Source organism: Balaenoptera physalus (genome assembly GCF_965194825.1).
Source record: "Balaenoptera physalus genome assembly, chromosome: 17".
Classification (NCBI taxonomy): domain Eukaryota; kingdom Metazoa; phylum Chordata; class Mammalia; order Artiodactyla; family Balaenopteridae; genus Balaenoptera; species Balaenoptera physalus.
The window spans coordinates 322032-347659 of NC_138895.1; the positions used below are offsets into that span (position 1 = coordinate 322032).

The 25628-nt window shown below is 46.8% G+C and overlaps 1 protein-coding gene and 1 pseudogene across 4 annotated transcripts in view; both read left to right on the forward strand.

The window, feature by feature from the left end:
- The first annotated feature begins 14270 nt into the window (after nucleotides 1–14270).
- SPIDR (scaffold protein involved in DNA repair) overlaps nucleotides 14271–25628 on the forward strand; it is a 359526-nt gene continuing 348168 nt past the window's right edge. Inside the window, exon 1 of one of the 3 annotated variants that reach the window (XM_082433911.1) lies at nucleotides 14271–14827. In XM_082433911.1, coding sequence (XP_082290037.1) covers nucleotides 14795–14827 — 33 coding nt within the window. In that variant the 5' untranslated portion in view covers nucleotides 14271–14794. The remainder of the gene's footprint in view (nucleotides 14828–25628) is intronic. The other 2 variants (XM_082433912.1, XM_082433913.1) reach the window with 2 other exon arrangements.
- Nucleotides 14834–25628, forward strand: part of LOC309647015 (protein FAM136A pseudogene) — a 34104-nt pseudogene continuing 23309 nt past the window's right edge. Inside the window, exon 1 of the transcript XR_014268648.1 lies at nucleotides 14834–24629. The product of XR_014268648.1 is annotated as a protein FAM136A pseudogene (transcript). The remainder of the gene's footprint in view (nucleotides 24630–25628) is intronic.

Consider the following 25628-nt stretch of genomic DNA (forward strand, 5'->3'; position numbering starts at 1 on the left):
AGGGACACACTCCAATGTTTAGAGGATTATTACTTCTCTTGGCAGTCTATGAGGCTGTGAGGGGGAGGCCTTTTTCTCAACCACATGCATGTTGGTAGTTGAAACTTCTCAAAGGAATGTCTACACTGACCAGGTAGCTCTTGAATTGCCCGGCATCCTGGTCAGCTCTGTAACTGTACATGAGGGCCTGACAATGCCCAGGCTGGACTGAGCTAGAGGACCACAGATGCCTGCCTGGCTAGTCAGAGGTCAAGGGCTGTCCTGCCCGAGACTTGATCATCTATTCATGCCCACTCAGATGGGGCAAAGGGTGCCTCCAGAGCCAGGAGGGCGCCACCAGCCCTTAAGAAGGCAGCATCTGGGGGCTGGCAGGTCACTGCACCCAGTCCTGTATAAATCCACACATGCCCACTGAGTGCCCTCCTGTCTGGGCTGTGCTGGAACCTGGGGCTGCCCAGGCAGAGTAGGGCCAGCATCACCCTTCCCAGGTAGGAGGGCAGAAGGAAACCATGCATGACTTCTGACACCCTCCCTAATCCTTGACAGAGGTTGAGTTGGGTAAGAAACAGTCTGAGACAAGAACAGACATTTCATTCTTCTCTCAGAGCCCAGGACTGAGGGAAGGGAGGCCAGAAAAACAGTTATTGACCTCAGCTCCCTGACTCCTGTCTGACCCTGGGCAAGTCCTATCCATTCTGGAGGCTTCAGAGAGAAGGAGAGGGGAAGGCAATGAGGGTCAACTGTGCTTAAACCTAACTCTAACCTTTACCCTAAGAACCCTAACCTCTAACCTTAACCCCCTAACAACCCTAGCCCCAGACCCCTAGACCTTCGCCCGTGACCCCTAAACTCTAATCCCTGGCCCTGACCCTTTAACCACAACCCTCTACCATAACTCTCGAACCATGACTCTCCAACAATGACCCATAACCCTAAACTGTGACCCCTGAACCCTCACACTGACTCAACCCCAGGCCTAAAGCCTGGCCTAGTGGGTACCGCGGGATGACTGTATGAACTCTCAAATAAACCAAGGAATTAAATCTTCCTGACCATAAACTTAGCAATGGTTTCTTAGATTTGACAGTAAAGCATAAGAAATGAAAGAAAAAAATAGACAAATTGGATTTCCTCAAAATTACAAACCTCTGTGCATCAAAAGAGGCTCTCCAGAAAGTAAAAAGACAGCCCACAGAATGGAAGACAATACTGGCACATTATATATCTGATAAGACTCTTTACCTAGGATATACCCAGGGCTTTTACAACTCATCAACAAAAAGACAAACAATAAACTTTATGAAACAGACAAATGGCTTGCACGGACTGCTCTCCAGGCAGGACATACAAATGGTCAACAAGGACATGAAAAGACGTCAAACATCAGTAGTCATGATGAAAATGCAAATTAAAGCCACAGTGTGATGCCCCTTCACACACACTAGAATAAAAATAAATTTTAAAATAAATTTTTAAATATATAAATAAAAATAACAAATGTTGGCAACAATGTAGAGAAATTAGAACCCCTAAAAGTTACTTGTGGAGATGTACAATGGTGTAGTCTATGTGTACAAAACTTTAGCATTTACTCAAAAATATAAAATATAATTACCATGTGGTTCAACAACTCCACACCTGGATATATACCCCAAAATATGGAAAACAGGTGTTCAAACAAAAACTTGTTCACCAATTATTCATAGCAGCACTGTTCACAATAGCCCAAGGTAGAAAAGATTTAAATGTCCATCAGCAGGTAAACGGATAAGCAAAATAAGGTAGACCCATAAGCTGCATTATTCTGTCATATAAAGGAATAAAGTAAAATTATACAGCCGCTGTGGAAAACTGTATGGTGGCTCCTCAAAAACATGGAAAATGTATGATCCCTTGATTCCGCTCCAGGGTGTACACCCAAAATATTAGAAAGCAAGGACTGGAACAGATATCTGTACCCCATATTCATAGCAACATTATTCACAATAGCCAAAAGGTGGAAGCAACACAACACATCCTTCAACAGATGAATCGATAAGTACAGTGTAGTATATACACAATGGAATATGATTCAACCTTTAAAACTAAGGTAATTCTCACACAGGCTACAATGTGATGAACCTTGAAGTTATCATGCTAAGTGAAACAAGCCAGACACAGAAAGGACAAACGTTCTATGATTCCACTAGTATGAGGTATCCAGATAAGTCAAATTCAAAGACAAAGTAGAATAAGGTTGCCAGGGGTTGAGGTGAGTTAGTGTTTAATGCCTACGGTTTCACATGGGGAAAATATCTGGAGATGGATGGTGAGGATATTTTTACAACAATGTGAATGTAGTTAACGCCATAGAACTGTATACTTAAAAATGGTTTAAATGGGGCTTCCCTCGCGGCACAGTGGTTAAGAATCCGCCTGCCAATGCAGGGGACACGGGTTCAAGCTGCTGGTCCTGGAAGATCCCGCATGCCGTGGAGCAACTAAGCCCGTGTGCCACAACTACTGAGCCTGCGTACCTAGAGCCCGCGCTCCGCAACAAGAGAAGCCACCTCAATGAGAAGCCTGCACACGGCAATGAAGAGTAGCCCCCGCTCGCCCCAACCAGAGAAAGCCTAAACACAGCAACAAAGACACGACACAGCCAAAAAATAAAAAATAAATTTTTTAAAAAAGCTTTAATAAAATGGTTTAAATGGTAAATGTTATGTGTTTTTAATCACGTTGGAAAAAATGAATGAAATAATGATCAATGTTACAATGTGGATAAACATTGAAAACATTCTAAGTGAAAGAAGCCATACAGAAAAACCACCCAGATCATGCTCATCTTGTACACTTTAAATCCAGCAAGGTTTTCAAAGTGAGGAAAAGCCCCAGTGATGGTTCCAAGAAAAGAAAACTGGATTCGAATGGAAAAATACATTTCCACAAAGCTGGGGCAGCTGTTGAGAGTTGAAGCAGGTTTGTGAACAGGATTATAATGTGGAAACCATAATTATTCCTCATTTTGGCGTTATGTGCTGGTTCTCTGGGAGAGTGGCCCTCCCACTCTCACAGGGTAAAACAAACTGGAGTATTCTGTGAATGTGGAAAACTTGATACTGCTATTTAAAGGTTTTTATACACTGGAAATTTACTAGAAAATAAAGTGCTTATCAAACAACCATGTCGTACCACGCCAGAAATACAGACATCAAACTTTGTTATAGAGGCCAAGCTCTACCCAGATCCAGCTCACCCGCAGTGGTGATGCCAATCACCCTCGTAGGAGTCCACATACTACAAGAGGCACCGTGGGAAGATTATATTGGGAGCCACTATGTCCTGGGTGCTGTGGGTGACGTGGATGTAGCTGAAACAGTGGGATTTCTGAATTCTAGTTTTCCACATTCAACCACCAAAAAACCGTTACAACTAAAAAATGAATTCAGTAAAGCTGCAGGATACAAAAAAAAAGAAAAATCAATGCACAAAAATCATTTGTGATTCTATACACTGATAATGAACCATCAGAAAAAGAATTTTAAAAAAAAATCTCACTTACAATTGCATCCAAAAAGATAACCAGGAGTAAATTTAACCAAGGACGTGAAGGACCTGCACACTGAAAACTGGAAGACACTGATAAAGGAAACTGAACAGACAAAAATAAATGGAAAGATACCCCGTGCTCATGGGTAAAAAGAATAGTGTGAAAATATGCATTCTAAGGTGGGACTTCCCTGGCCGTCCAGGGGTTGGGACTCTGAGCTCCCACTGCAGGGGGCGCAGGTTCGATCCCTGGCTGGGGAACTAAGATCCCGCATCCTGCAGGCCACATGGTGTGGCCCCAAATTTTTAATTTAAAAAAATATACATTCTAGCCAAATTAATGTACACATTCAACACAATCCCTACCAAAAGTCCAATGACATTTTCCATAGAAACAGAGCAAACAATCTTAAGATGTGTGTGGAGCCACAAAGGACCCAGAAGAGCTAAAGCGACCCTGAGGAAGGAGAACGGGCTGGAGGCAACTCGCTCCCTGTCTTCACACTTCATTACGAAGCTACAGTCCCAAAAAAGTGTGGAATTGGCACAAAAACAGGCGCACAGACCAGAGGAACAGAGCAGAGAGCCCAGGAATCAACCTACAGGTACGTGGTCAGTTAATTCACAAGAAAGGAGCCAAGAACACACACCAGGGAAAGGACAGTCCCCTCAATAAACGGTGCTGGGAAAACCGGATGCCACACGCCAAAGAACAACACTGCACTCTGTCTACACCACACACAAAAGGGGCCAAAAACCCAGTTTTCCACATCAAGCCCTTCCCCTCCTGGCTCCTCTGAAGACAGACACCCGCAGCGGTCAGCCACGTACAGGAAGCTTCTGCCCACTTTTCCTCACCTTCTCCCTCAGCGGCGTCACCTCCTGGCAGGTCCTGAGGAGACCAGGCTCCTCTCAGCATGAACTGGACCCCACAGTGTCCCACAGCTGAAGCCCGAGGGGGTCCTGAGGAGACCCGGCTTCCGTTAGTGTGGACTCGACCCCGGCTTGTCCCGAAGCCCGGCCATCAGTGTGGACTCAGCCCCACGTGTCCCAGAAGCCAAAGCCCCAGCGGGTCCTGAGGAGACAGGGCTCCTCTCAGCGTGAACGTGAACAGCATGATCTGAACAGACATCCCACCAAAAAAGATATACAGATAGTAAAAGTTATACAGAAACAAGCTCAACATCATATACCATTAGGGAATTACAAATTAAAATCATGAGATATCACAGCACACCTATTAGCACTGCTAAGCTCCAAAAATATGACAATACCAATGGCTAGAGGGTGAGGAACAAAAGGAGCTCTCCCTCATAGCTGGGGGGATGCATGTGCAGCCACTTTGTAAGACAATTTGGCAGTTTTTTCCAAAGCTAAACAAGTCTCATGTTGGGATCCAACAATCATGCTTCCAGTATGCAGGCAACTGCTTTGAAAATCTATGTCCAAATGCAAACGAGGATGCAATTATGCACAACAGCACTTTCATAATGGCTAAAAACTTGAAGAAATCAGGATATCCTTCAAAAGATGAATGCATAAGCAAACTGGGGTACGTCCATGTCAAGGCGAGTAGAATATGCCACCCCAAAATGTCTCTCCGGCATAAGGATTATTGGTCTGCTTTAAAAAAAAAAAAGGGCTTCCCTGGTGGCTCAGTGGTTAAGAGTCTGCCTGCCAATGCAGGGGACACGGGTTTGAGCCCTGGTCTGGGAAGATCCCACATGCCACAGAGCAACTAAGCCCATGCTCCACAACTACTGAGCCTGCGCTCTAGAGCCCACGAGCCACAACTACTGACCCCATGTGCCACAACTACTGAAGCCTGCACACCTAGGGCCTGTGCTCCACGATGAGAAAAGCCACAATGAGAAGCCCACGCACCGCAAAGAAGAGTAGCCCCTGCTCGCCACAACCAGAGAAAAGCCAGCATGCAGCAATGAAGACCCAATGCAGCCAAAAATAAAATAATATATTCAAAAAAAATCTCAGAAAACTGAGATTGCTGTTTTATGAAAGACATTTACAATACAGAAGTCTCCATTTATAAGGGTACGTCCCACTTTGCACCAAAAATAGAAAGATAATTAAATCTTAAGTAACGCTTTTCAATGGAGAAGTCCTGACTTAAATGTGCAAACAATCATACCCTTGTTTACTGTGCTTTGCATGATAACCTGCCATAAGTGGTCTTCCCCCCTTCCCCAGCATCTTTCTTCTGTTTTTAGCTGAAGAGGTATTTAAGGGGATGGTTTTGGTCATTTCAGGGAGTGACTCAGTTTTCCTTGCTATCCCCCCTGTATTCAGAAGGTATACATGTAATTAAACTTCTGCTTTTCTCCTGGTAATCTGTCTTTTATTACAGAGGCAGGGGGGCCTCAACCAAGAACCTAGAAAAGTAGAGGGGAAATTGTTTTTCCGCCCATACACGTGCAGTGGAATACTACTCGGCAGAAAGGAATGCACCATCAGCCTATGGAAAGACATGGATAAATCCTCAGTATATACTGCTACGTGAAAGCATCCAGGCTGAGGAGGCTGCACGCAGTATGACCCCATTGGTGACACTCTGGGAAAGGCAAAGCTACACAGATGATAAGCAGATCATGGGGTGGGGGGTTTGAAGCGTTCCATGTGACACTCTAGGATGGATACCTGTCACCATGCATTTGTCTAAACCCACAGATGTGTATCGCCCAAGGGGTCAATCATAATCTATTCAAATTTAGTTATTTGGGATGTAGGAGTGTTGCAGGATGGAATACATAATGTGACAGAGTCTAACTGTATTAGAAATATATGGAAACAACTCACTGTAGGGGATGGGATAAAAGGTGCTGACCTAAGTAACCGTTAGAAATGAACAGAATCTGTAGACTAAAGGTAAAGTTGACCATACATAAACAGTGGGCTTTATTTTACGAAGTTCTTTCCAGGGTGTAGTAGCTAACAATTCTGAAACCTCTGCACGTGTAACCTGGAAAGGAGCAATGCATACATAACTGGCAGATGGTGGGAGCCAGGCTCCTTGCTGTGGGAGTGGGAAGTTACAGATAAGCAAGGGGAGAGCCTCTGCCCTCGTAATCCTGGATCTGGGCTTCCTGGGAGGATGTTGACTGGCCGGGGAAACACACAGATCTTCACGCTGGGAAGACCCTGCAGACACAGGAACTTCACGCCCCATCTTTCCACCCATACCTGCTGGAAACACTCAGCCCTCTATCATCAGTCAGTTGCAGCGTTTAAGACATTCTCGCCCCCAGGCACATAAAGGAACATGAGGGTCTTGCTTACCCCTAAGCTGTCCCAGAATCCAGGCCCTGGGGGTGGAGCCAGGTTGGGGGTGCCTGGGCCTCTGACCAGCAGGTGAGAGGAAGGAGGAAGACCAGTCCTGAGGACAGAGGTTCCCTCAAGTCTGTGAGCCCAGGAGCCCCGATGGGATTCATTCCCAGTGCGGACATGGGCGGGGTCTGCAGTGGTTCTGCCTTCCCCCTGGGCCCCTTTGATGAAGCCATGGCAGCACTGGCCCCAGACGTCTCCTGGCGGTGTCTCAAACTCTGACACAGTGGTTTTACAAAGGAACAAGAGAATGGAGCTGAGCCCCTGATGGCCACTCCTTTCTGGCTCTGAGTTGCTTCCAACAGGACCACAGTCACCTGCACGTAGTCTGCTGTGACCCATCTGTCCCCACTTTGCCTTTCTTCTTCTTCCCTGCGATGATTCCCATGACATTTCCAGCCTGGACGCCTCTCCCAGGCCAGAAGCCTCTGTCCAGTCACTGCACTCCCATCTCACCTTGGGGGCTAACAGGGCCCTCAGGGGACCGGGATCCTGCAGCTCCCCACACCCAGGAGCAACCCCACCTTCCCTGGGTGCTGAGCTCAGGCACCGGGTGTAACCGAGCAGGACCCTACGGGGCCTTCCCAGGAGAGACCGCTCCCCCACATCCTCTGCTGTAGCTCCTCTCTGAAGTACCTGGATAACAGTATCTGATGCACGCTACCTCCACCACCAAGTGGAAGAAATTAACTACTTGATGATCATGAACAGGTAGCCCCGGAGCTTCTGGTGCCTAAGAATTTATAATGTTAACCGCCTGTTACCTCACCATCAACCAGAGAATTGTGCACCAGCTAATCACATACCCTGTGACCCCCCTCCTTCACCTGGCCTTTAAAATTGCCTTGCTGAAATCCTTCAGGGAGTTTGGGGTTTTAGAGCACAGGCCACCTGGCCTCCTTGTATTGGCACTTTTACAATTAAAGCTGCACTTTCCTTCACCACACCCGGTGTCAGTAGACTGGCTTTACTGCACTCGGGCAAGTGGACCCAAGTTTTGTTCTGTAACACTGGGGTCTCCCAGGCTCCCACTCTCCTTGTGCCCCACTGACTGTCATCTGCTCCTCCAGAGTCTTGTTGCAGCAAAAATAGAAATGAAGTTTTCCCTCCCCTGAGAACAAGGAAAACAAAGGGAACAGCAAACAGGCTAGAGAAGAAACATAATCTGGCCTGAAAGAGTTCATCACTCCTCGTTTTACTTTGTCACTAATTTGTAGTAACTAGATGTGTACTTTACACAGCGAACCTCACTCCCTGACACTACGTAATTTACCTCTGGCACCCATCACCCCTAACTCTGTGTGAGTTACATCCCCTGCCTCTCACTCCCTAACCTTATTATGTCCAGCACTTACATTCTATACGCCCCTCATAACAAGTCACCCCCTATAGTTTTTGTATTTCAGAAACAAGGTCACCGGCCGATAAACCAGAGGCAAACGGACGCAATTACCAGACTGCCGGACCCCAATTACCGGGCGGCCTGACGCCAGCTATGACTGTTTTGAAACAATGCAAAGGAAAGGAGGAATGCAAGACCTTCACTACTTCGATCCTCATCCTATACCCCGGACTGCGAGAGCCCCACGTATAAAATCTTCCCTGATTCTCAAGGAGGGCAGGCCCAGTTCTTGAGGCGCTAGCCGGCTGTGTCCCCTGCTGCCTGGCAGAAGAATAAAACCATCTCTCTCTTTCTCCAAAATCCCTGGCTCCGTATTTCTGTTCAGCCTCGGTGCACGGGGAAGCCGAGATTTCGACAACAGTCTGTGGCCAGTTCCTACACTAATTCCCCTCTACACCCACAGCCCCGGCCCAAGCCCGATCCTGTGCCCGGTTCCTCCATCAGGCCCTGACAAAACTCCCTGCCCGCACGGTGCACCTCAAATCCCACCCCAACGTGGTCTTTCTGAAGCATAAACGAGACTGTGACTCTCTCCCACCTGTAATCCCCCAAATGTTTCCCCACTTTCGCTAGGGTATCTGCTGGGAGAGACATCTGCCAAGGCCCTGAGAGTCCCCGGCACCCCCACGAGGCTGCTGGCTCCTGGGTTCCCTGACAATGAGCACCTCAGCAGGCCAGGCGACACGGCAGGAAACACCAGAACCGCTCACCTCAGGAGGGGACTGGCACGGCCACGGCCTGATCAGAGAGAGCAGAGAAGGCCTCCCCAGCTGGGACACAGACTCTGCACGAGTGGCCTCTCCGTGAGCCACTACATCACCTCGTGTGACTTGAGGTGTCCTTGAAGGAAGGACCGAGGCACACTTGGTTCCTAAGGAGGATGGGATAGGCTCAGCCATGTCCCCCCAAATTCACATGCTGAATCCCTAACCCCCAGGACCCCAGGATGTGGCTGTATTTGGAGATGGGATTTTTAAAGAGGCGATCAAGGTAAAAATGAGGTCACTAGGGTGGATCTTAATCCAATAGGATTGGTGTCCTACAAGAAGAGATTAGGACACAGACAGGCAAAGGGGGAGACCACGTGAGGACCTGGGGAGAAGGCGGCTGTCTAAGCACCAAGGAGAGAGGCCTCAGGAGAAGCCAGCCTGCACACACCTTGATCTCAGACAGCATCCAGGACTGGGAGATAGGTCTGCTATTCAAGCTGCCCAGTCTGTGGTATTTGTTACGGCGGTCCTGAGCAGACTCACACGCAGGGTAACTCAGGGCTCAGACTGGACAGAGCCCACTCTCCATCCCCCTGTACGGGAGTTACAGGATCCTCAGGAACTGAGGAGGGGGTCCCTGAGGAGAGGCACAAGATAGAAGGTGCTAGGCATTAACATGACTGCATTCACGTTAAACGTGCCTGAAGTCCATTCACACGAGATGGTTTTGTCCTGTATGTACGCCCACATCGGCACCTTCAGTCTGAACTGCAGATCTTTGGCTTCACCACCTCCACTGAGAGCATTAGCTTCACCTGCTGTGGACCGTCTCCTATAGGATTTCCAGAACCACAAAGCATCAAAGCTTCACAGGACCCAGAGTCTGTGCGCTAGCGTCCGGGCGACCCTCAAAGCAGGGCCGCGCAGCTGCCCATCAGAACCCATTTCCCTTTTTCCTGTTCACAGCTACCCTGCACCTCCCAGCCTTCCCAACCCTTACAGCTGGGGCACAGTGTCTCATGTTACCAAGGGGAAGGGGTGGAGGTGGTGAGGGCCTTGCCCAGCCTGCATGCTAGGACGGAGGGCATGATGCCCACCTGGTCACCCCACCCTGCTGGTTGGAGCCCTCACCTGGAAGCAAGGAGGAGAAACACAGGGGACAGAGCCTGGGCCCTGACACCCACCTGCCCTGGACTCTCACAAGAAGGGGACAGAGACATCTTGAGCTTCAGCCCAGTTTTGGGAGACACTTTGTTCCAGCAACAAACTTCTGCCTTAAAAGCCAAGGTGCTTTACAGACCCCTCCCCAGCTGTCACAGAAAGTCAGGCTTAATCTCATCACACTTTTCTCAAACCCCAGCTCACGCTGGAGACCACCTCTCAGGTGATGGTGTTTCAGAGCAGCCCCTTTAAAAGATCCCTGGAGTTCAGGTCTCCCAGCCCTGCCTTCAGTTTAAGCGAGAAGTTTCCTTGACAACCTTGACAAACCTGTTCAGTTTCCTTGACAACCAAGCTTCGCCATCTCCCAAACTCTTCTCCTTCAAACATTCCTATTCTAGGCTTGATGAGCCTAAAGTGACAGTGCTGTCATCATGTGCCAGAGAGTGACTCCTCCAAGCCCGTAGTTACTGGTTACATGATGCTACTGATGACGAAATCCCAGAAGAGCCAGCTTTGCAAGGTAACCACTTCTGGACTCGGCACTGGGTCCCTTTCCATGGACAGAGTGGAGTGGCCGTTTCCACGGGCCCCGTGGTGGAAGAGCTCACCTAATGAAGCCAGGCCTTCATCCTTTCCAGGTGATTCCAGGGTCCTCATTCTCCCCAGACCCTCACCCACATGGCTGCTGTCTGTGCCAGTCTATATGGGACCTTGGTAATCTCCTAAAATGAGGGTTATTTTATACACAGATAATGGGTTGAATGCTGGCCCCAAAAGATGTGCCCCCCAGAACACGTGAACAGGACCATGTCTGGGAAAAGGGTCTTTGTATATGTAGTTAAGGATCTCGAGGTGAGGTCATCTTGGGTTAGGGTGACCCTCAATCCAATTGAGAGAGTCCTTAAGAGAGTCAAAAGAGGAGAAACACAGACCTAGAGGAGAAGCCACGTGAAGACACAGGCAGAGATGGGAGGGATGCAGCCACAAGCCTGGGTACACCTGGAGCCCCCAGAAGCTGGAAAAGGCAGGAAGAACACTATCCTGGAGCCTTTGGAGAGACTTCCGTCCTGCAACACCCTGATCTCAGATGTCTGGTCTCCAGGACTGGGGGAGGATGAATTCCTGTTGTTTTAAACCACCCAGCTTGTGGTCATTTGTTACAGAAGCCACAGAACGGTCACACAAACCCTGCTCTGTAGGATCCTGGAAGTGCGGGTCTCATTAAAGGCCGACAGAGGCTGGATTGCAGAGCCCTTAGAATCAGCATTGGGCCCCAGAAATCCTAAAGCAGTGGCTGGACACCAGAATGTTGAGGGGTCAGTCAGAAGCCCAACCCTAAGGGTGCCGGCTGCACACGGCCTCCCCAGGTTTTTACGCCTGTACATGCTGGGGATAAGTATTTCCATCCTGATTCAGGACTTCTGATGTCACCCTTCACGTTGCTAATTAAGAACCAACTAGTTACAAAGATGAAAACCCTACCAGGACACCTGCTCCAGTGGTAAACAATTCTGAAGTTGGTCAGAGGTGGGGAATCGTCTCCCATGCAGCCAGCAGCCCCCCCGCAAGGAGCGTCCTCATTGCAAAGCTGGGGGACCATGAGGAGGCGTTTCTGAGTAAACGTGAGCTGAGCCCCAGGCCAGCTGCTGCTGAACTTTTCCCACCCTTCCCAGGTAAAACACCTGAATGTGTGCAAGGACTTTAAAGCCTAGAGGAAGGGCCACACCAGCAACAGCACACAGGCCCGAGTTGGTGCCTGCAGGCCAGGCAGGATGGTCCTGGTCCCGGGCGCTCTTCTGGAAGCTTTCCATTTCCCTGCCTGAGTTACCCCTCCTGTCCTGGCCCCCACTGCTTTTTTCCTTCCTCACCTCTGCCCGGCGAGAAATTCCAACGTCAGGTATTAGTGACACATCCTCTTCGTTAGCAGGTGGCAGCCTGGGAACTCCTGCAGAAAGTCGAGCAGAGCCCCATTCACACCGGGCCACCCACAAAGCCGTGGGCCCTACTCCCTCCCACCAGCCCAGCAAGCCGTGGGCCCTACTCCCTCCCACCAGCCCAGCCCCGAGACTGCTGACGGAGCAGAGAATACAGCGTCAGGCACAGCTGCAGGGGCTCTTGCTGCCGGGAGGGGTATTTATATAGACCTCAACCCAGGCACACCTGGGGAGGGCTGGACGGCCAGGTCAGGCTGCCCAGGTCAGCCAATCCTCGCCCCTCAGGGGCTCATAGTTGCAGAAAATGGGCCTTGCTGCACCAGCCAGGTCCAAGGAACAGGTGTGGGGTCCTGAGAGTCAGGATAGGTAAGGGGTTGCAGCTCTGGCTTGTTTTCTAATCATTTTATCTGGTCCGTGAGTGGGAGACAACTTCAAGAAGACCCTCTGCTAATGAGAGGAACCCAGGAGTCAGGGAGAGGAGGGGTGGTGGGTGGAGACAGAGGCCTGGTGCCCCGGCTGCAGTGGAAGCCCCTGGAAGACCCGGTGGAGGGAGGCCGCACAGAGTGAAGCCCAGGGTCACAGACCTGTCGGAGCTGCTGTTTGTTAGTTCAAGCTCTGCTCTGAGGTGCTCAGGGTCAGCTCTGAGCGACAGGTGAGCTGGGGGTGCTCTGCAATGAGGGCTACGTGCACGGTTCCTGTGTGCCCAGCCCTGCCGGGGTACCTGCCCAGGGGAGCTCCATATCCAGGGAGGGGCCTGACCACGAGAGCCCCGTGGGCCACTGGGTGCCTGTCCAGGTGAGCTCCATATCATCGGAGGGGCCTGACCACGAGAGCCCCGTGGGCTGCTGGGTACCTGCTCAGGTGAGCTCCATACCCGGGGAGGGGCCTGACCACGAGAGCCCCGTGGGCTGCTGGGTACCTGCTCAGGTGAGCTCCATACCCTGGGAGGGGCCTGACCACGAAAGCCCCGTGTGCTGGGGGGGGGGCGTGTATATATGAGCGTCCTCTCTGAGCAGCCGGCCCAGAGTTGCTTAGCAACTTCCCTGTGGGCAGTGCTGGGATGAAATGAGAACCAGGAGATGCCACGGACTTCCTGAACCCGTTCCTCCAGAGTGATGAGGTGAGTAGGCAGGTGCTGGCCACTGGGCTGCTTGAGGGAGGCCCCACGGGTACCTCTTGTGTCTTCCACCTGACACCACAGAGGCCTCCCCAGGACAGAGCAGACAGCCTACCTGGGGCAGGTGGGAGCTCCTGGTGACCCTGCAGGGGACACGAGAGGGACGGACCAGGCAGGAGTGGGTGGGAGCCCAGGCAGAGCCATGGGGCTCGGGGCCAAGGGGGACTTTCTGGGTCTGAGCTGAGAGTGGACGTGCAGGTGGTGAGTGTCATCCAGGAAAGCTGCCCTGGTGACGTGAGGCTGAACCTGCGTCAGAGTGACAAGCCTTCCGGGTGATCCCAGAACAGGATAGTGAGACGGATCCTGTTAGAAGAAGGTGAGTGAATCCCCCCAAGAGGAGGCTCTGTGAGCTGGTCCCGGGAGGGGGGCGAAGGGAACAGGCGTGGAACTTGCGGGGAGTGGGCAGTCCCCCTGTACGGACGGTGGGTGCAGACCCCACTCCGTGGCCTCACGTCTGTGCTTCTGGCTGGATTACTTGGCTTCTCGGAGCCTCAGCTCCCCAGGCAGTATGGAGTGATGGTAGCATGGATTGACTAGTAATTTGCTCAGAACAGGGTAGAAAGGGGTCTAGTGGAAATTCCACAGAACACTGTCAGTATGGGAATCTCAGGCCCTGTTTCCCGCAGGTCTGTCTGCAGGATCAGTCCGAGCCGACTTGCAGCAGAGGCTGGGGATGGGCTCAGTTTGGTGGGTCCCCCGGTTTCCTGAATCTCGGAAGGAGCAGGCTCCAGTGGGCAGTGGCAGGTTCATCCCACACCTGGAAGCATCCAGACCTCAAGGCCCAGCAGCCCCCGAGCCCTGTGCTGGGCCCCCAGGAGGCAGAGCGGACAGGCCAGCCTCCTCCTCGGCCCTCTTCCTGCCCAGAACATTCGAGGTCCAGGCCTTCATTAGGGAGAAGCAGGGATTCTGGCGTCTTTGAACTTGAAAACTTCTGCTCTGGATACTAACCCCCTGGTCTCAAGTAGATGGGGAAATAACACCCCTGTCTCCGGCTATCCACGGCTGCAACCATTCCCTAAGCACCGCTTGCTGAATTCATAGCCCACTTCGGGTTACCGTTTGGTTTTATTAAGGCCGGTCCTTGCCTGACAAAGCACACCACGTACGAGCTTTATTTGAAAAACGCCGCGCGGGTTTTTCAGCAGCTCCCTGACCAGGAGGCGACGGCGGCGCTGCGGCCAGTCCAGCGCGTGCTCTGCCGGACCCGGGCCCAGTTACAGGCAGGCCGAGCAGCGCAAGACAACCCGGACCTACAGCTGGTGCCGGCGCCCGGTTCCCAGCGTCCCCACTGTAGGTCCGGGCCAGGAAGCATGGGTAGCAGGGAAAGCACGCCCCCGCGCGAGCGTCCGCCAATCGCAGAGTGCAGTGCGGCGCGTAGCGCTGGGAGGGCGGTGCGTCCGGAGAAGCCCCGCCCCCAAGCCCGAGCGTCCGCCAATCGCAGAGCGCGGTGCGTCCCGGCGCGCCGAGTTGGTTCGGCGACGCGCAGCCTTCCGGCGGCCTGAGGGGGCGGCACGCTCTGGAGGAGGCGGCGCGCACGGAGATGCCCCGCGGAGGCCAGTCTCGTGGCTGGAAGGTAGGCTGTGGACCTCTGGGCGCCGTCTCCTCGGTCCCCCCACGTCGGCTGGGCCCACGGGGCGCGTGTGGCTGGCCCCGGGCTGGTGGGCGGCCGGGGCATCTGTGGCGTGGACGCAGCCCGCGTTGGAGGCGGGGTGGGAGGAGCCGCCTCCCTGGAGGGCGAGGGTCGCGGCTGCGGGGCGACCGGAGAGGGTGAGCCCGGCCGTGCGACCCGAGTCCAGCTGGTGCTCGGGGGTCTCTGCTGGGCCGCAGCGCGACGGCGGCGTCCTGGGGTCCGGGAGGGCCTGCGTAGCCGCCGCGTCTGCGCCGCGCTGCCTCCCCTGCCCCTTCCGACGCCGGAGTGGGAGCGTCTCGGCCGAGTCGGGCGCGGGGTCCGCCTGGTGACCGCGCTGAGAGCGGCGCAGCTACGTCCTGAGTGCATTGCGTTTGTCCTGCGTGTGCCCTTTACCTTTTGAAAGCGATTTCTGAGCTCCTCGCTTACCGACATGCTTGTCTCATCGTACTGAAAACTGAATGAAAGCAGACACTGACTCCTCTCTTGACTCCTCTTTTCTTACCAAAAAAGTTCCTGAAAAAATAGTCCGCGCACGCTGGTTCAGCCGCCGTCTCACTGCTGTGTCTCCTTGCTCCTGGAATACCATTGGTTGTCACACACGCTGTCAGTTTTGTGACTATACATTTACGAAGTCCAGGAAGCCCATGACAAACATACCTAACCCTGATTTCAGAAATACTAAAATGTGAAGAAAGAAAAAACCAAGGAATCAAGGAAGCATGTTAAATTGTTGAAGCCCATGTAACTTGTGTACTTGGTCAGTGTAGCATTTGACACATTTGCCACTTGATTCTCTTCCTGTATTGCAACTGCTCATTTACTTCTTGCTGCCTTCCTGCCAGGTTCTGACTTCTGACTTTGCGCCTTTTTCCTCACTTTCCAAGTTTGTTCTGGGCAGTCTCACACATTGATGTTAGCTGCCCCTCTGTATGGATGATTTTCAGATGTGTATTTGACCTTTCCTTTGAGCGCGGTTTAAACGCAGTGCACCATGAAGTCATCATTCTCTCGCCCTTAGTCCCCTGGGCGCCAACACTTCCTCCTGTGTTGTGCTGGCCTCAGCCTTTTGATACTGATGCTCTCTAATTGTGATTGCAGGGTGCACTTCAGCAGAAACCGTCAGGAGACTTGGAGGAGCAAGGTTCATTACTCACGGATCCTGGAGGGTGCATGGTACACCCAGGGACCGCACGGCGAGGTCGGGGGGCGAGACACAGAGGGAGAGAGGGATGGCACACCTGGGGTCTGCCTTTATTAGGGTCTGAGGGTTAGGTGTCTAGAATTTCGGGGATTCATTCTTCATTGGCTAATTTAAAGCAATAGCAGGGAGGGAGAAGCACGGTCACTCAAATGGTCAGTTATTTAGGTTACCAGGGCTTGTTGAAAGAGGAACCTTCATGGGTGGATGCAGCCTAGTTCCTTACCTGGTGGTTTTGCAAGTAGCTATGCCATACAGCTGGAGATACTTTTATTCAAGATGGATTTCTTCTGAAGTGGATGCCACCTGGCAATCAGATGCTTAATGTCAGGCACTTAACGCTACATCCTCACTTAGAAATCTTCATGTTTTTGACTTGATAGTCACTTTTCCCCTCGTCATTCTATCAGTTTTCAAGACCTTATCATAGCACGTGTCATAATCCCTTGAACATATTAGATACCTAATAGATATCTGATGAATGAATGAAAGGAGAACTAGTATAGAAGGTTTGCAAGTATTGTAGATATGAAGAAACATGGGGAAATACCCTGGTCAGAAGACTTGGGTACCAGTCTCAGCTCTACAGCTAACTAATTTTATAATTCTGGGCAAGCCATGTAGATCTTTCTGGACTCTTGAAATGGAAGTTGATATGTGCCTGAACTAACATGGTAGACTTGGGAATAGTATTGGGAAAGGCCTGAGTTGGTAGATAATAAAAGGAAGATGAGATTTAAGTACCTGAAATTGAAAGATGAAGAGGGAAGAGTCAATGGTGACTCAAAACTTGAACCTGTGAAAAATGGGAAGCTTGGGGAGAGTTAGTTGCTTCTTACCTGATGTTAGGATATACAGATATGGGAAACTTAAGGCCCAGGGAGAGATTAGGCTCCAAGTTGCTCCACGGCTGGGTATATTTTATTTCTTTCTTCCCTCCTGCCTTGCCCCCTCACTGTCCTTTCAAGTGCTCTGATTCTTATTCCCTTTAAGCTTTGTCTTCCCCCTTTACTTGCTAAATAGCCAAGAACGACCACAAATACTCCCTTTACCTATCAGTCGCTTACCTTCTGAGACTTCCTGATCCTCCCCTCACTCTCACAGTGCCTTTTGCCTCCTCAGACTGAATTATAGCTCTCCCCCTTCTCTTTCTCCCTGAAAGGAAAACTATCTTGGTAAGGTCATAAAAGAGAAATAAAGGAGCATCATATCTTTCTGATGACACCCTCCTTCTCTATTCCTTTGGGTCCTCATCAGAAAACCTTATTTTATTTCTGGTGCTTCTTTCATAATAGCAAGGACATAGTAATTATTAATTAAATGCAATGTACGTGTCATTTCAAAGAACTTTTTTCTTTTTCAAGAAAGGGAAACATTGCTTCTTTGAAGCAGGAGGGGGAGGAGCCAAGGAGAGAATAAGGACCTGGCTCCTGTTACAGAAAGGGGTTAGTATTAAGTAATAGGAATATTTTTCCTCTGAGACTATAGGGAAGAAGGAGAGCTCAGTAGATGGGAGGTCTGCTGAGTTTTATAGTGGCTTATTTTAACCTTAGGGAAGATGTGACGACTTGCGCTATGATGGTGACAAGGAGAGGTAAAGGCAGGCATGGGTGTGGAACTTGTGTATGTAAGTGTGTGTGAGAGAGTAGAGGGGTAGGGAATGGTAAGAGTGTTTACCAGCATTGACCAAGGACAAGTAATAAGAAAATATGAAGAGGGCCACTCTCATTTGTGGGTCTTTTTATGCTAGCCTTGTGGCTTGGTGATTGGTAAAGTGAATTGGTAGAAGGGTAGGAGTCGTAATGCTTGAAAGGAAACCCTGAAGTAGTTAGCCAGAAGAATGCAGAATGGCAAGTGAGACATCATGACTAGGAGGAGGCTAGTGACTGATACCGTGACTGCGCTTGAGCCTTAGGAGTTCCGGTGATGTTCCCGGGTGCTCAACCCGGTCGGAAAGCTCAGCCGCTGTTATGTGCCTTCGTGTGGAAGGTGCACATGATAGTTATTGCTAGACACTTTTGTTAAAGTGAGATAATGCAGAATCAGTGGCTAGAATCTTTATTTCTGGAATTAGACGTACATAGGAGAAAATCCTGACATGTTGCTAACTAGCTCTCTGACCAGCACAATATACACAGCATTTCTAAGTTGTAGCTTCTTTGTCTATCAAATGGGGATAATACCAATCTTGCAAGGTTGGTATGAGGGTTGAATGATGAGAACTGCATGAAATGATGTACTGAGCGTATAAGCACTCAATTAATGTTAGTGATAATGAAAGCAATTAATAATAAAACACCATGATAATGAAAGAAATTTCTAGATGAGGACAAAGCTATTGTTCATCCTCTACTGTTTTGCCTTTAGATTTCTCCAGAATTGCTTCACTCAGTTTGTTGAACAAGGAATAGGAAGAGTTTTAAAGTTGAGAGTTTAAAGGGAGTTTTAAAGTTGTTCAGTGGTGGAGAGAGATTCTCTCATAGTTATCTTGTTAGGAGTACCTTATGGTTCCAGTTTTAGCCCTTGGTAATCCCATTGGATGATTTACCAGTGGCTCTGCTTCTCAGAATTAGACTCCTTAGTACTGATATCTTAGTCTAGAGGTTGTCTTATCCTTAAAATGGAAGGAAAGGAGAACTAACATTTATTGAAGACTTTTCATATGTCAGATACTTCACATATATATTGCCTGTAAGGGAAAAAATATTTTAAATCAAAATAATAATATGCTCATAGATAAAGTAGTAGTATGAAAAAATTTCTCATGAAAGCCAGTAATTGTTGCCCTGCTCCTTCCTGCACTAAGTCATGTCCCTGAAGGCAATCCCTGTTTAAAATTGAGGTACTCATAGAATCACATACAGTTGTAAGGAATTATAGACATCTCACGTATTCTTTATCCAGTTGGCCACAATGGTAACATTCTGCAAAACTGTAGTACAATATCACCACCAATATACTGACATTAATACAACTGTCTTATTCAAATCTCCCCAGATGTGCGTCTGTGTGTATGTGTGTGTGTGTTTAGTTCTATACAATTTTATCACATGTGTACGTTCATGTATCTACTACCACAGTCAAGATACTGAACAGTTTCATCAGCATAGGATCCCTTTTATAATCACACCGACTCCCATTAACTCCCACCCCTAACCCCTGGCAATCATTAATCTATTCATTATCTAAAAGTTTTTGTCATTTCAAAAATGTTAGTGGGATAGAATCATACAGTTTATAACCTTTTGACATTGTTTTCCTTATTTTTTTTCCCACTCAGCATAAGACTCTTGTCCAAGTTGTGAATATCAGTGGTTTCTTCATTTTTATTGCTGAGTCGTAGTCCATGGAATGGATGCCCACAGTTTCACTTAGCGTTTTACCTGGTGAAGTACATCTGGGCTGTTTCCAGTTTCTGGCTATTAGAATAAAGCTGCTGTGAACACTTGCGTATAGGTGTTTTTGGGAACATAGGTTTTTATTTCTCTAAGATAAATGCCCAAGAGTGTAATTGCTGGGTCATATCGTAATTTGATGTTTAGTTTTATAAGAAACTAACAAACTTTTCTAGAGTGGCTGTACAATATTACACTGGCAATGTATGAGTGATTCAATTTCATAGATAATAAATTCATGCTTTTAAAGTACAGAATTCAGTGGTTTTTAGTGTATTCACTAAAATAGTTGTGCAAATATTTCTTATTATAGAATATTCTCATCACACTGAAAAGAAACTCCATGGCTATTAGCAGTCATTCCACATTCTCTCCTTCCCCATCCCCCTGGCAACCACTAAGCTACTTTCCATCTGTATAGATTTGCCTATTCTGGACATTTCATATAAATGGAATAACATATGGTCTTTTGAGACTGGCTTATTTCACTTAGCCTAACGTTTTCAAGGTTCATCCATCGTTGTAGCATGTATCAGTATTTCATTCCCCTTTATGGTTGAATAATTTTTCATTGTATGGTATACAACATTAAAAAATTCCATTCATCAATTGATGGATATTTGGATTATTTACACTTTTTGGTTGTTATGAATGATGCTGTTATGATCGTTTGTGTACCAATTTTTGTGAAGATGAAAGTTTTCATTTACCTTGGATGTAAACCTACCAGTGGAATTGATGAGTCATATGGTAATTGTATATCTAAATTTTGAGGAACTGCCAAACTGTTTTACAAGTGGTTACATTTTTTAGTCTCACCGGCAAGGAATGAGGATTCTAATTTCTCCACATGCTTGTCAATACTTGTTATTGCGTTCTTTTGACTTTAGCCATCTTAATGGGTAGAAAGTGGTATTTTATTGTTTTGGTTTTGATTTGCGTTTCCCTAATGACTAATTATGTTGAGTATCTTTTCATGTGCTTATTGGTAATTTGTGTATCTTCTTTGAAGAAATGTGTATTCAAATTACTTGCCCATTTTTTTTTTTTTTTTTAGTTTGGCTGTGTTGGATCTTTGTTGCTGCATGCGGGCTTTCTCTAGTTGTGGCGAGCAGGGGCTACTCTTCGTTGCGGTGTGTGGGCTTCTCATTGCGGCGGCTTCCCTTGCTGAGGAGCCCAGGCTCTAGGTGCGCGGTCTCTAGAGCGCAGGCTCAGTAGTTGTGGCACACGGGCTTAGTTGCTCTGCGGCATGTGGGATCTTCCCAGACCAGGGCTCGAACCTGTTTCCCCTGCATCGGCAGGCGGATTCTTAACCACTGCGCCACCAAGGAAGCCCTTGCCCATGTTTTAGTTGGATTTGTCTGTTTATTGTTGAATTGTAAGGGTTCTTTATAAATTCTGTATACAGTTTCCTTATCAGATAGGTGGTTTGCAGATATTTTCTCCCATTCTGTGGGCTTGCTTTTCATTTTCTTGATGAGGTCATTTGAAGCACAAATGTTTAAAATTTTTGATGAAGTCCAGTCTTTTTACTTTTGTTGCTTATGCTTTTGGTGTCATATCTAAGAAATCACTTAGGTCATAAGTCAAAGGTTTATTCGTATGTTTTCTTCTAAGAGTTTATAGTTTTAGCTCTTACATTTAGGTCTGTGGTTCATTTGGAGTTAATTTTTGTATGTGGTGTGAGAAAAGGGTCTACCTTCATTCTTTTGCATGTGGATATTTAGTTGTGCCAGTACCATTTGTTGAAAAGATTATTCTTTCTCCATTGAATTATTTTTGAATTTTCTTTTTAAAATCAATTGACCACAAATGTAAGGATTTATTTCTGAAGTATGATTTCTGTTCCATTCATTTATGTATTACCCTTATGCCACTACCATACTTTCTTAATTACTGTAGCTTGGTAGTAAGTTTTGAAGTTAGGAAATCTCTAGCTTGTGTTCTGTTTCAAGATTGTTTAAATTATTCTGGGTTCCTAGCATTTTCATGTGAATAGTAACATCAGTCAATTTCTGCAAACAGCCATCTGGGATTTTTATTGGGTAACTCTGTAGAGAAATTGGAGAGTATTGCTGTCTTAACAGTATTAAGCTTTCCAAGCCACGAACATGGGGTGTCTTTCTATTTTATTTAGCTCTTTCATTTCTTTTAACTATGTTTTGTAGTTTTCACTGTAAAAGTCTTGCACTTCCTTGATTAAACTTATTTCTAAGTATTTTATTCTTTTTTCGCTGTTAATGGAATTTTTAAAAAATTCATTCTTTGTGGTCATTGCTAGTGTATGTAATTACACTTGATTATTTTATATTCAGATTGTGTCTTGCAACTTTGCTGAAGTCATTTGTTCTAATTGTTTGTGTGTGTGTGTGTTTCTTAGGATTGTCTATATATAAGACCATATCATCTCTGAGTATTCAGAGATAGTTTTACCTCTTCCTTTACAGTTTGGATGTCTTACTTCTCCTTGCCGAATTGCCATGGCTAGAACCTCTAGTACAATCTTGAATATAAGTGGTGAGAGCTCACATCCTTTTCTTGATCCTTATCTTAGGGAGAAAACATTCAGTATTTTATTACGTATGATGTTAGCTGTGAGTTCTTTTTAGATATTCTTTATCAGATTGAGGAAGTACTGTTCCATTGCGAGTATGTTGAGAATTACTATGGAAGGGTGTTGGCTTTTGTAAGTTGTTTTTCTGTTGATCCAATTTTTTCCTTTGTCCTTTATTAATATGGTATATTTATTGAGTTTTGGATGTTACATCAATCTTCCATTGCTGGAGGGAAAATCCCTGTTGGCCGTGGTGTATAACCCTTTGTATATGTTGCTGGATTCAGTATGCTGATATTTTGTTGAGCATTTTTGCATCTATATTCATAAGTAATAATGGTCTAGTTTTTTTTGATGTCTTTGTTTTTGTTATAAGGATATTTGGTTTCATAGTATGAGTTAGGAGTTTGTGAAGCATTGATATTAATGCATTTTTACGTTTGGCATAAATTATTAGTGTAGCCATCTGAGTTTTGGTTTTTCTTTGTGGTGTTTCCAAATTACTGATTCAATCCATTTGTTATGTCTATTCAGTTTTTTAAAAAATTAATTAATTTATTTTGGCTGCATTGGGTCTTCGTTGCTGAGCGCTGGCTTTCTCCAGTTGCGGCGAGCGGGGCCTACTCTTCGTTGCGGTGCGCGGGCTTCTCATTGCAGTGGCTTCTCTTGTTGCAGAGCATGGGCTGTAGGTGCGCGGGCTTCACTAGTTGTGGCATGCAGGCTCAGTAATTGTGGCTCACGGGCTCTAGAACGCAGGCTCAGTAGTTGTGGCGCACAGGCTTAGTTGCTCTGCGGCATGTGGGATCTTCCCGGACCAGGGCAGGAACCCGTGTCCCCTGCATTGGCAGGTGGATTCTTAACCACTACGCCACCAAGGAAGCCCTATTCAGTTTAATTTCTACTTGAGTCAGTTTTGCTAGTTTGTGTCTTTCTTGGAGTCTGTGTATTGTATGGTAGTTACCTAATTTGTTGGTGTACAGTTTTTCATATTATTTCCTTAGAGTGTTTCCTATAATCCTTTAGTTTGGTAGTGCTTTTTCTCTTTTATTTTTTGTTTTTGCAATTTGAATCTTCTCTCTTCCCTCTTTTTTTTTTTTTTTTGTCAGTTTAGCTAAAGGTTTGTCCGTTTTGGTCTTTTCAAGGAACCAACTTTTGGTTATATTTGTATTTTTCATTATTTAGTTTTCTATTTTATTTCTGCCTAATTGTTCTCATTTCCTTCCTTCTTGCTTTGGGTTAGTTGCTCTTATCTTTCTAGTTTTCTAAGATGAAGGGTTAAGCTATTAATTTGAGGCCTTCTTTTTTAAAATAGGTATTTACAGCTATAAGTTTTTCTGTAAGCATTGCTTTTTCTACATCCGCAAGTTTTAATATATTTTATTGTTTTCATTTTTCTCATAATATCTTCTAATTTTTCTTGTGATTCTGTTTTGATCCACTGGTTATTTAGGAGTGTGTTGTTTAATTTCCATATTTTTGTGATTTTTGCAGTTTTATTTCTGTTGTTAATTTCATTGTATTGTTGTCTAAGAATAGTAATAATATGCTCTCAGATACTCTTTCTGCTTCCTTTTTTTCTGGGACTCTTATGCATATATTTGTATACCTGATGGTGTCCCACAGGTCTCTGAGGTTCTGTTCATTCTTCTTCATTTTTCTTTCTTTCTGTTCTTCAGCTTGGATACTCTCAATTGTCCTGTCTTAAAGTTTGCTGACTTTTTCTTCTGCTAGCTCAAATCTGCTCTAGAGCCTCTCTAGAGAACTTTTCTTTTCAGTTATTGTACTATTCAATTCTTGAATTTCTATTTGAGTGTAGTGGTTTCTTTCTTTCTAAAAAGTAATTATCTCTTTATAGTCTCTATTTGCTGGTGTATTTTAACTTTTTTAGACAATTTCCTTTTTTTTCTTTGAGCATATTTACAGAAGCTGATTTAAAGTCTTTGGTGAATCCAACTTCTGGCCTCCCTCAGGTACAGTTTTTCTTTTCTTTTTTTTTTTTTAATTAATTAATTTAAAAAAATATGGCTGTGTTGGGTCTTTGTTTCTGTGCGAGGGCTTTCTCCAGTTGTGGCAAGCGGGGGCCACTCTTCATCGCGGTGCGCGGGCCTCTCACTATCGCGGCCTCTCTTGTTGCGGAGCACAGGCCCCAGACGCGCAGGCTCAGTAATTGTGGCTCATGGGCCCAGCTGCTCCGCGGCATGTGGGATCTTTCCCAGACCAGGGCTCGAACCCGTGTCCCCTGCATTTGCAGGCAGACTCTCAACCACTACGCCACCAGGGAAGCCCCCAGTTTTTCTTGACTGCATTTTTCTTTTTATACCTTTCTGTTTCTTTGTGTTTTACGATTTTTTGTTGAAACCAGACATTTAAAATATAATGTGACAACTCTGGACATTAAGTTCCCCCATCCCCTCCCCAGAGGTTTTTAAATTTGTTTGTTATTGCTATTTGTTTGTTTAATGACTTTCCTAAAGTTTCTTAAAGTTTGTAAAAGTTCCTGTTTTCTGTAGGAAAAGGGGCATTTCCAACTTTTCCTGCTACCTCCAGGAGATGGGTACATTAAAGGACAAGGGGAGGATTGCCATCAAAGAGCTGGAAGTAAAGGAGCCTTGCTGTCCCAGCCCATTCCCTGCCCTGTGAACCAGGACCCACAAACTGCATAAAATGGAGTGTTGGTGGCTGTTTGAGGCTTACAGTAAATGCCAAAAATTTGGGGAAAAAATATTTTCTGTTTGTAGTTGCTGAACACACTACACTGTCTACTTGTCTGTGAATTATTGGACAGAGATTTCTTTAGATGCTTTGAGCCAATAAGTCTTTCATTCTTTACTGAAGAACTCTGTGTGTGTTGAGGCCTGCCTTCTGTAGTCTGGTAGTTTATAACCGACTTAACCTTAACTTTCTCCTTGTGCAGGGCCTTGACGTTATCCAGAGCTGAGATATTAGGGCCTTCTCAGGTTTTTCCGGGGCATACACACAGCCCTGCACATCAGGTAGCATTCCAGATCCCCTGGAACATGTCAGATCTTTTCAGTGCTGCCTGTGGACATTTCATTCTTCAGATATTTCTTCGTTAGTACTTTTGGCTGTTTGGTCCCTGAAACCACTATTGCTGCTGCAGGCAGCTATAATATGAATTGCTGTCAATTGTTTTAGACAAATGCCCTGGTGATAGGGCTTTCCCATTGAGTGAGCTCTGAGTCAGGTCGAACTAAGTTCTGTGAATAAGTTTTTTTTCTCAAGAGCTGCCAGGCAGTTCAGATAGTGATAGTACTCTGTGGATAGAGCCTTTTGAGGACCTACAAACCCAGTTTGCTCTCTCCTCTGACTGCTGCGCTGCCGGTTTACACAGCTTACCCTGGTTATGAGGCTGCTGTTTTTCAAGGCTACTATGGAGCTAGAGAGGGGGCATGAGATGAGGGCAAATTGAAACACCAAAAAGTTCACTGTTCTTGTCGATATTAAGCTCCTTTTCTTGAGTGAATGCTGTTCAGATTATGAGCCTATGGTTAATTTCCAAATTTTTGAAAAATTAAACTTTGACTGTTTTTTTCTTCCACTGTTACTATTTCTTTTATGAAGGAACAAATTATTAGA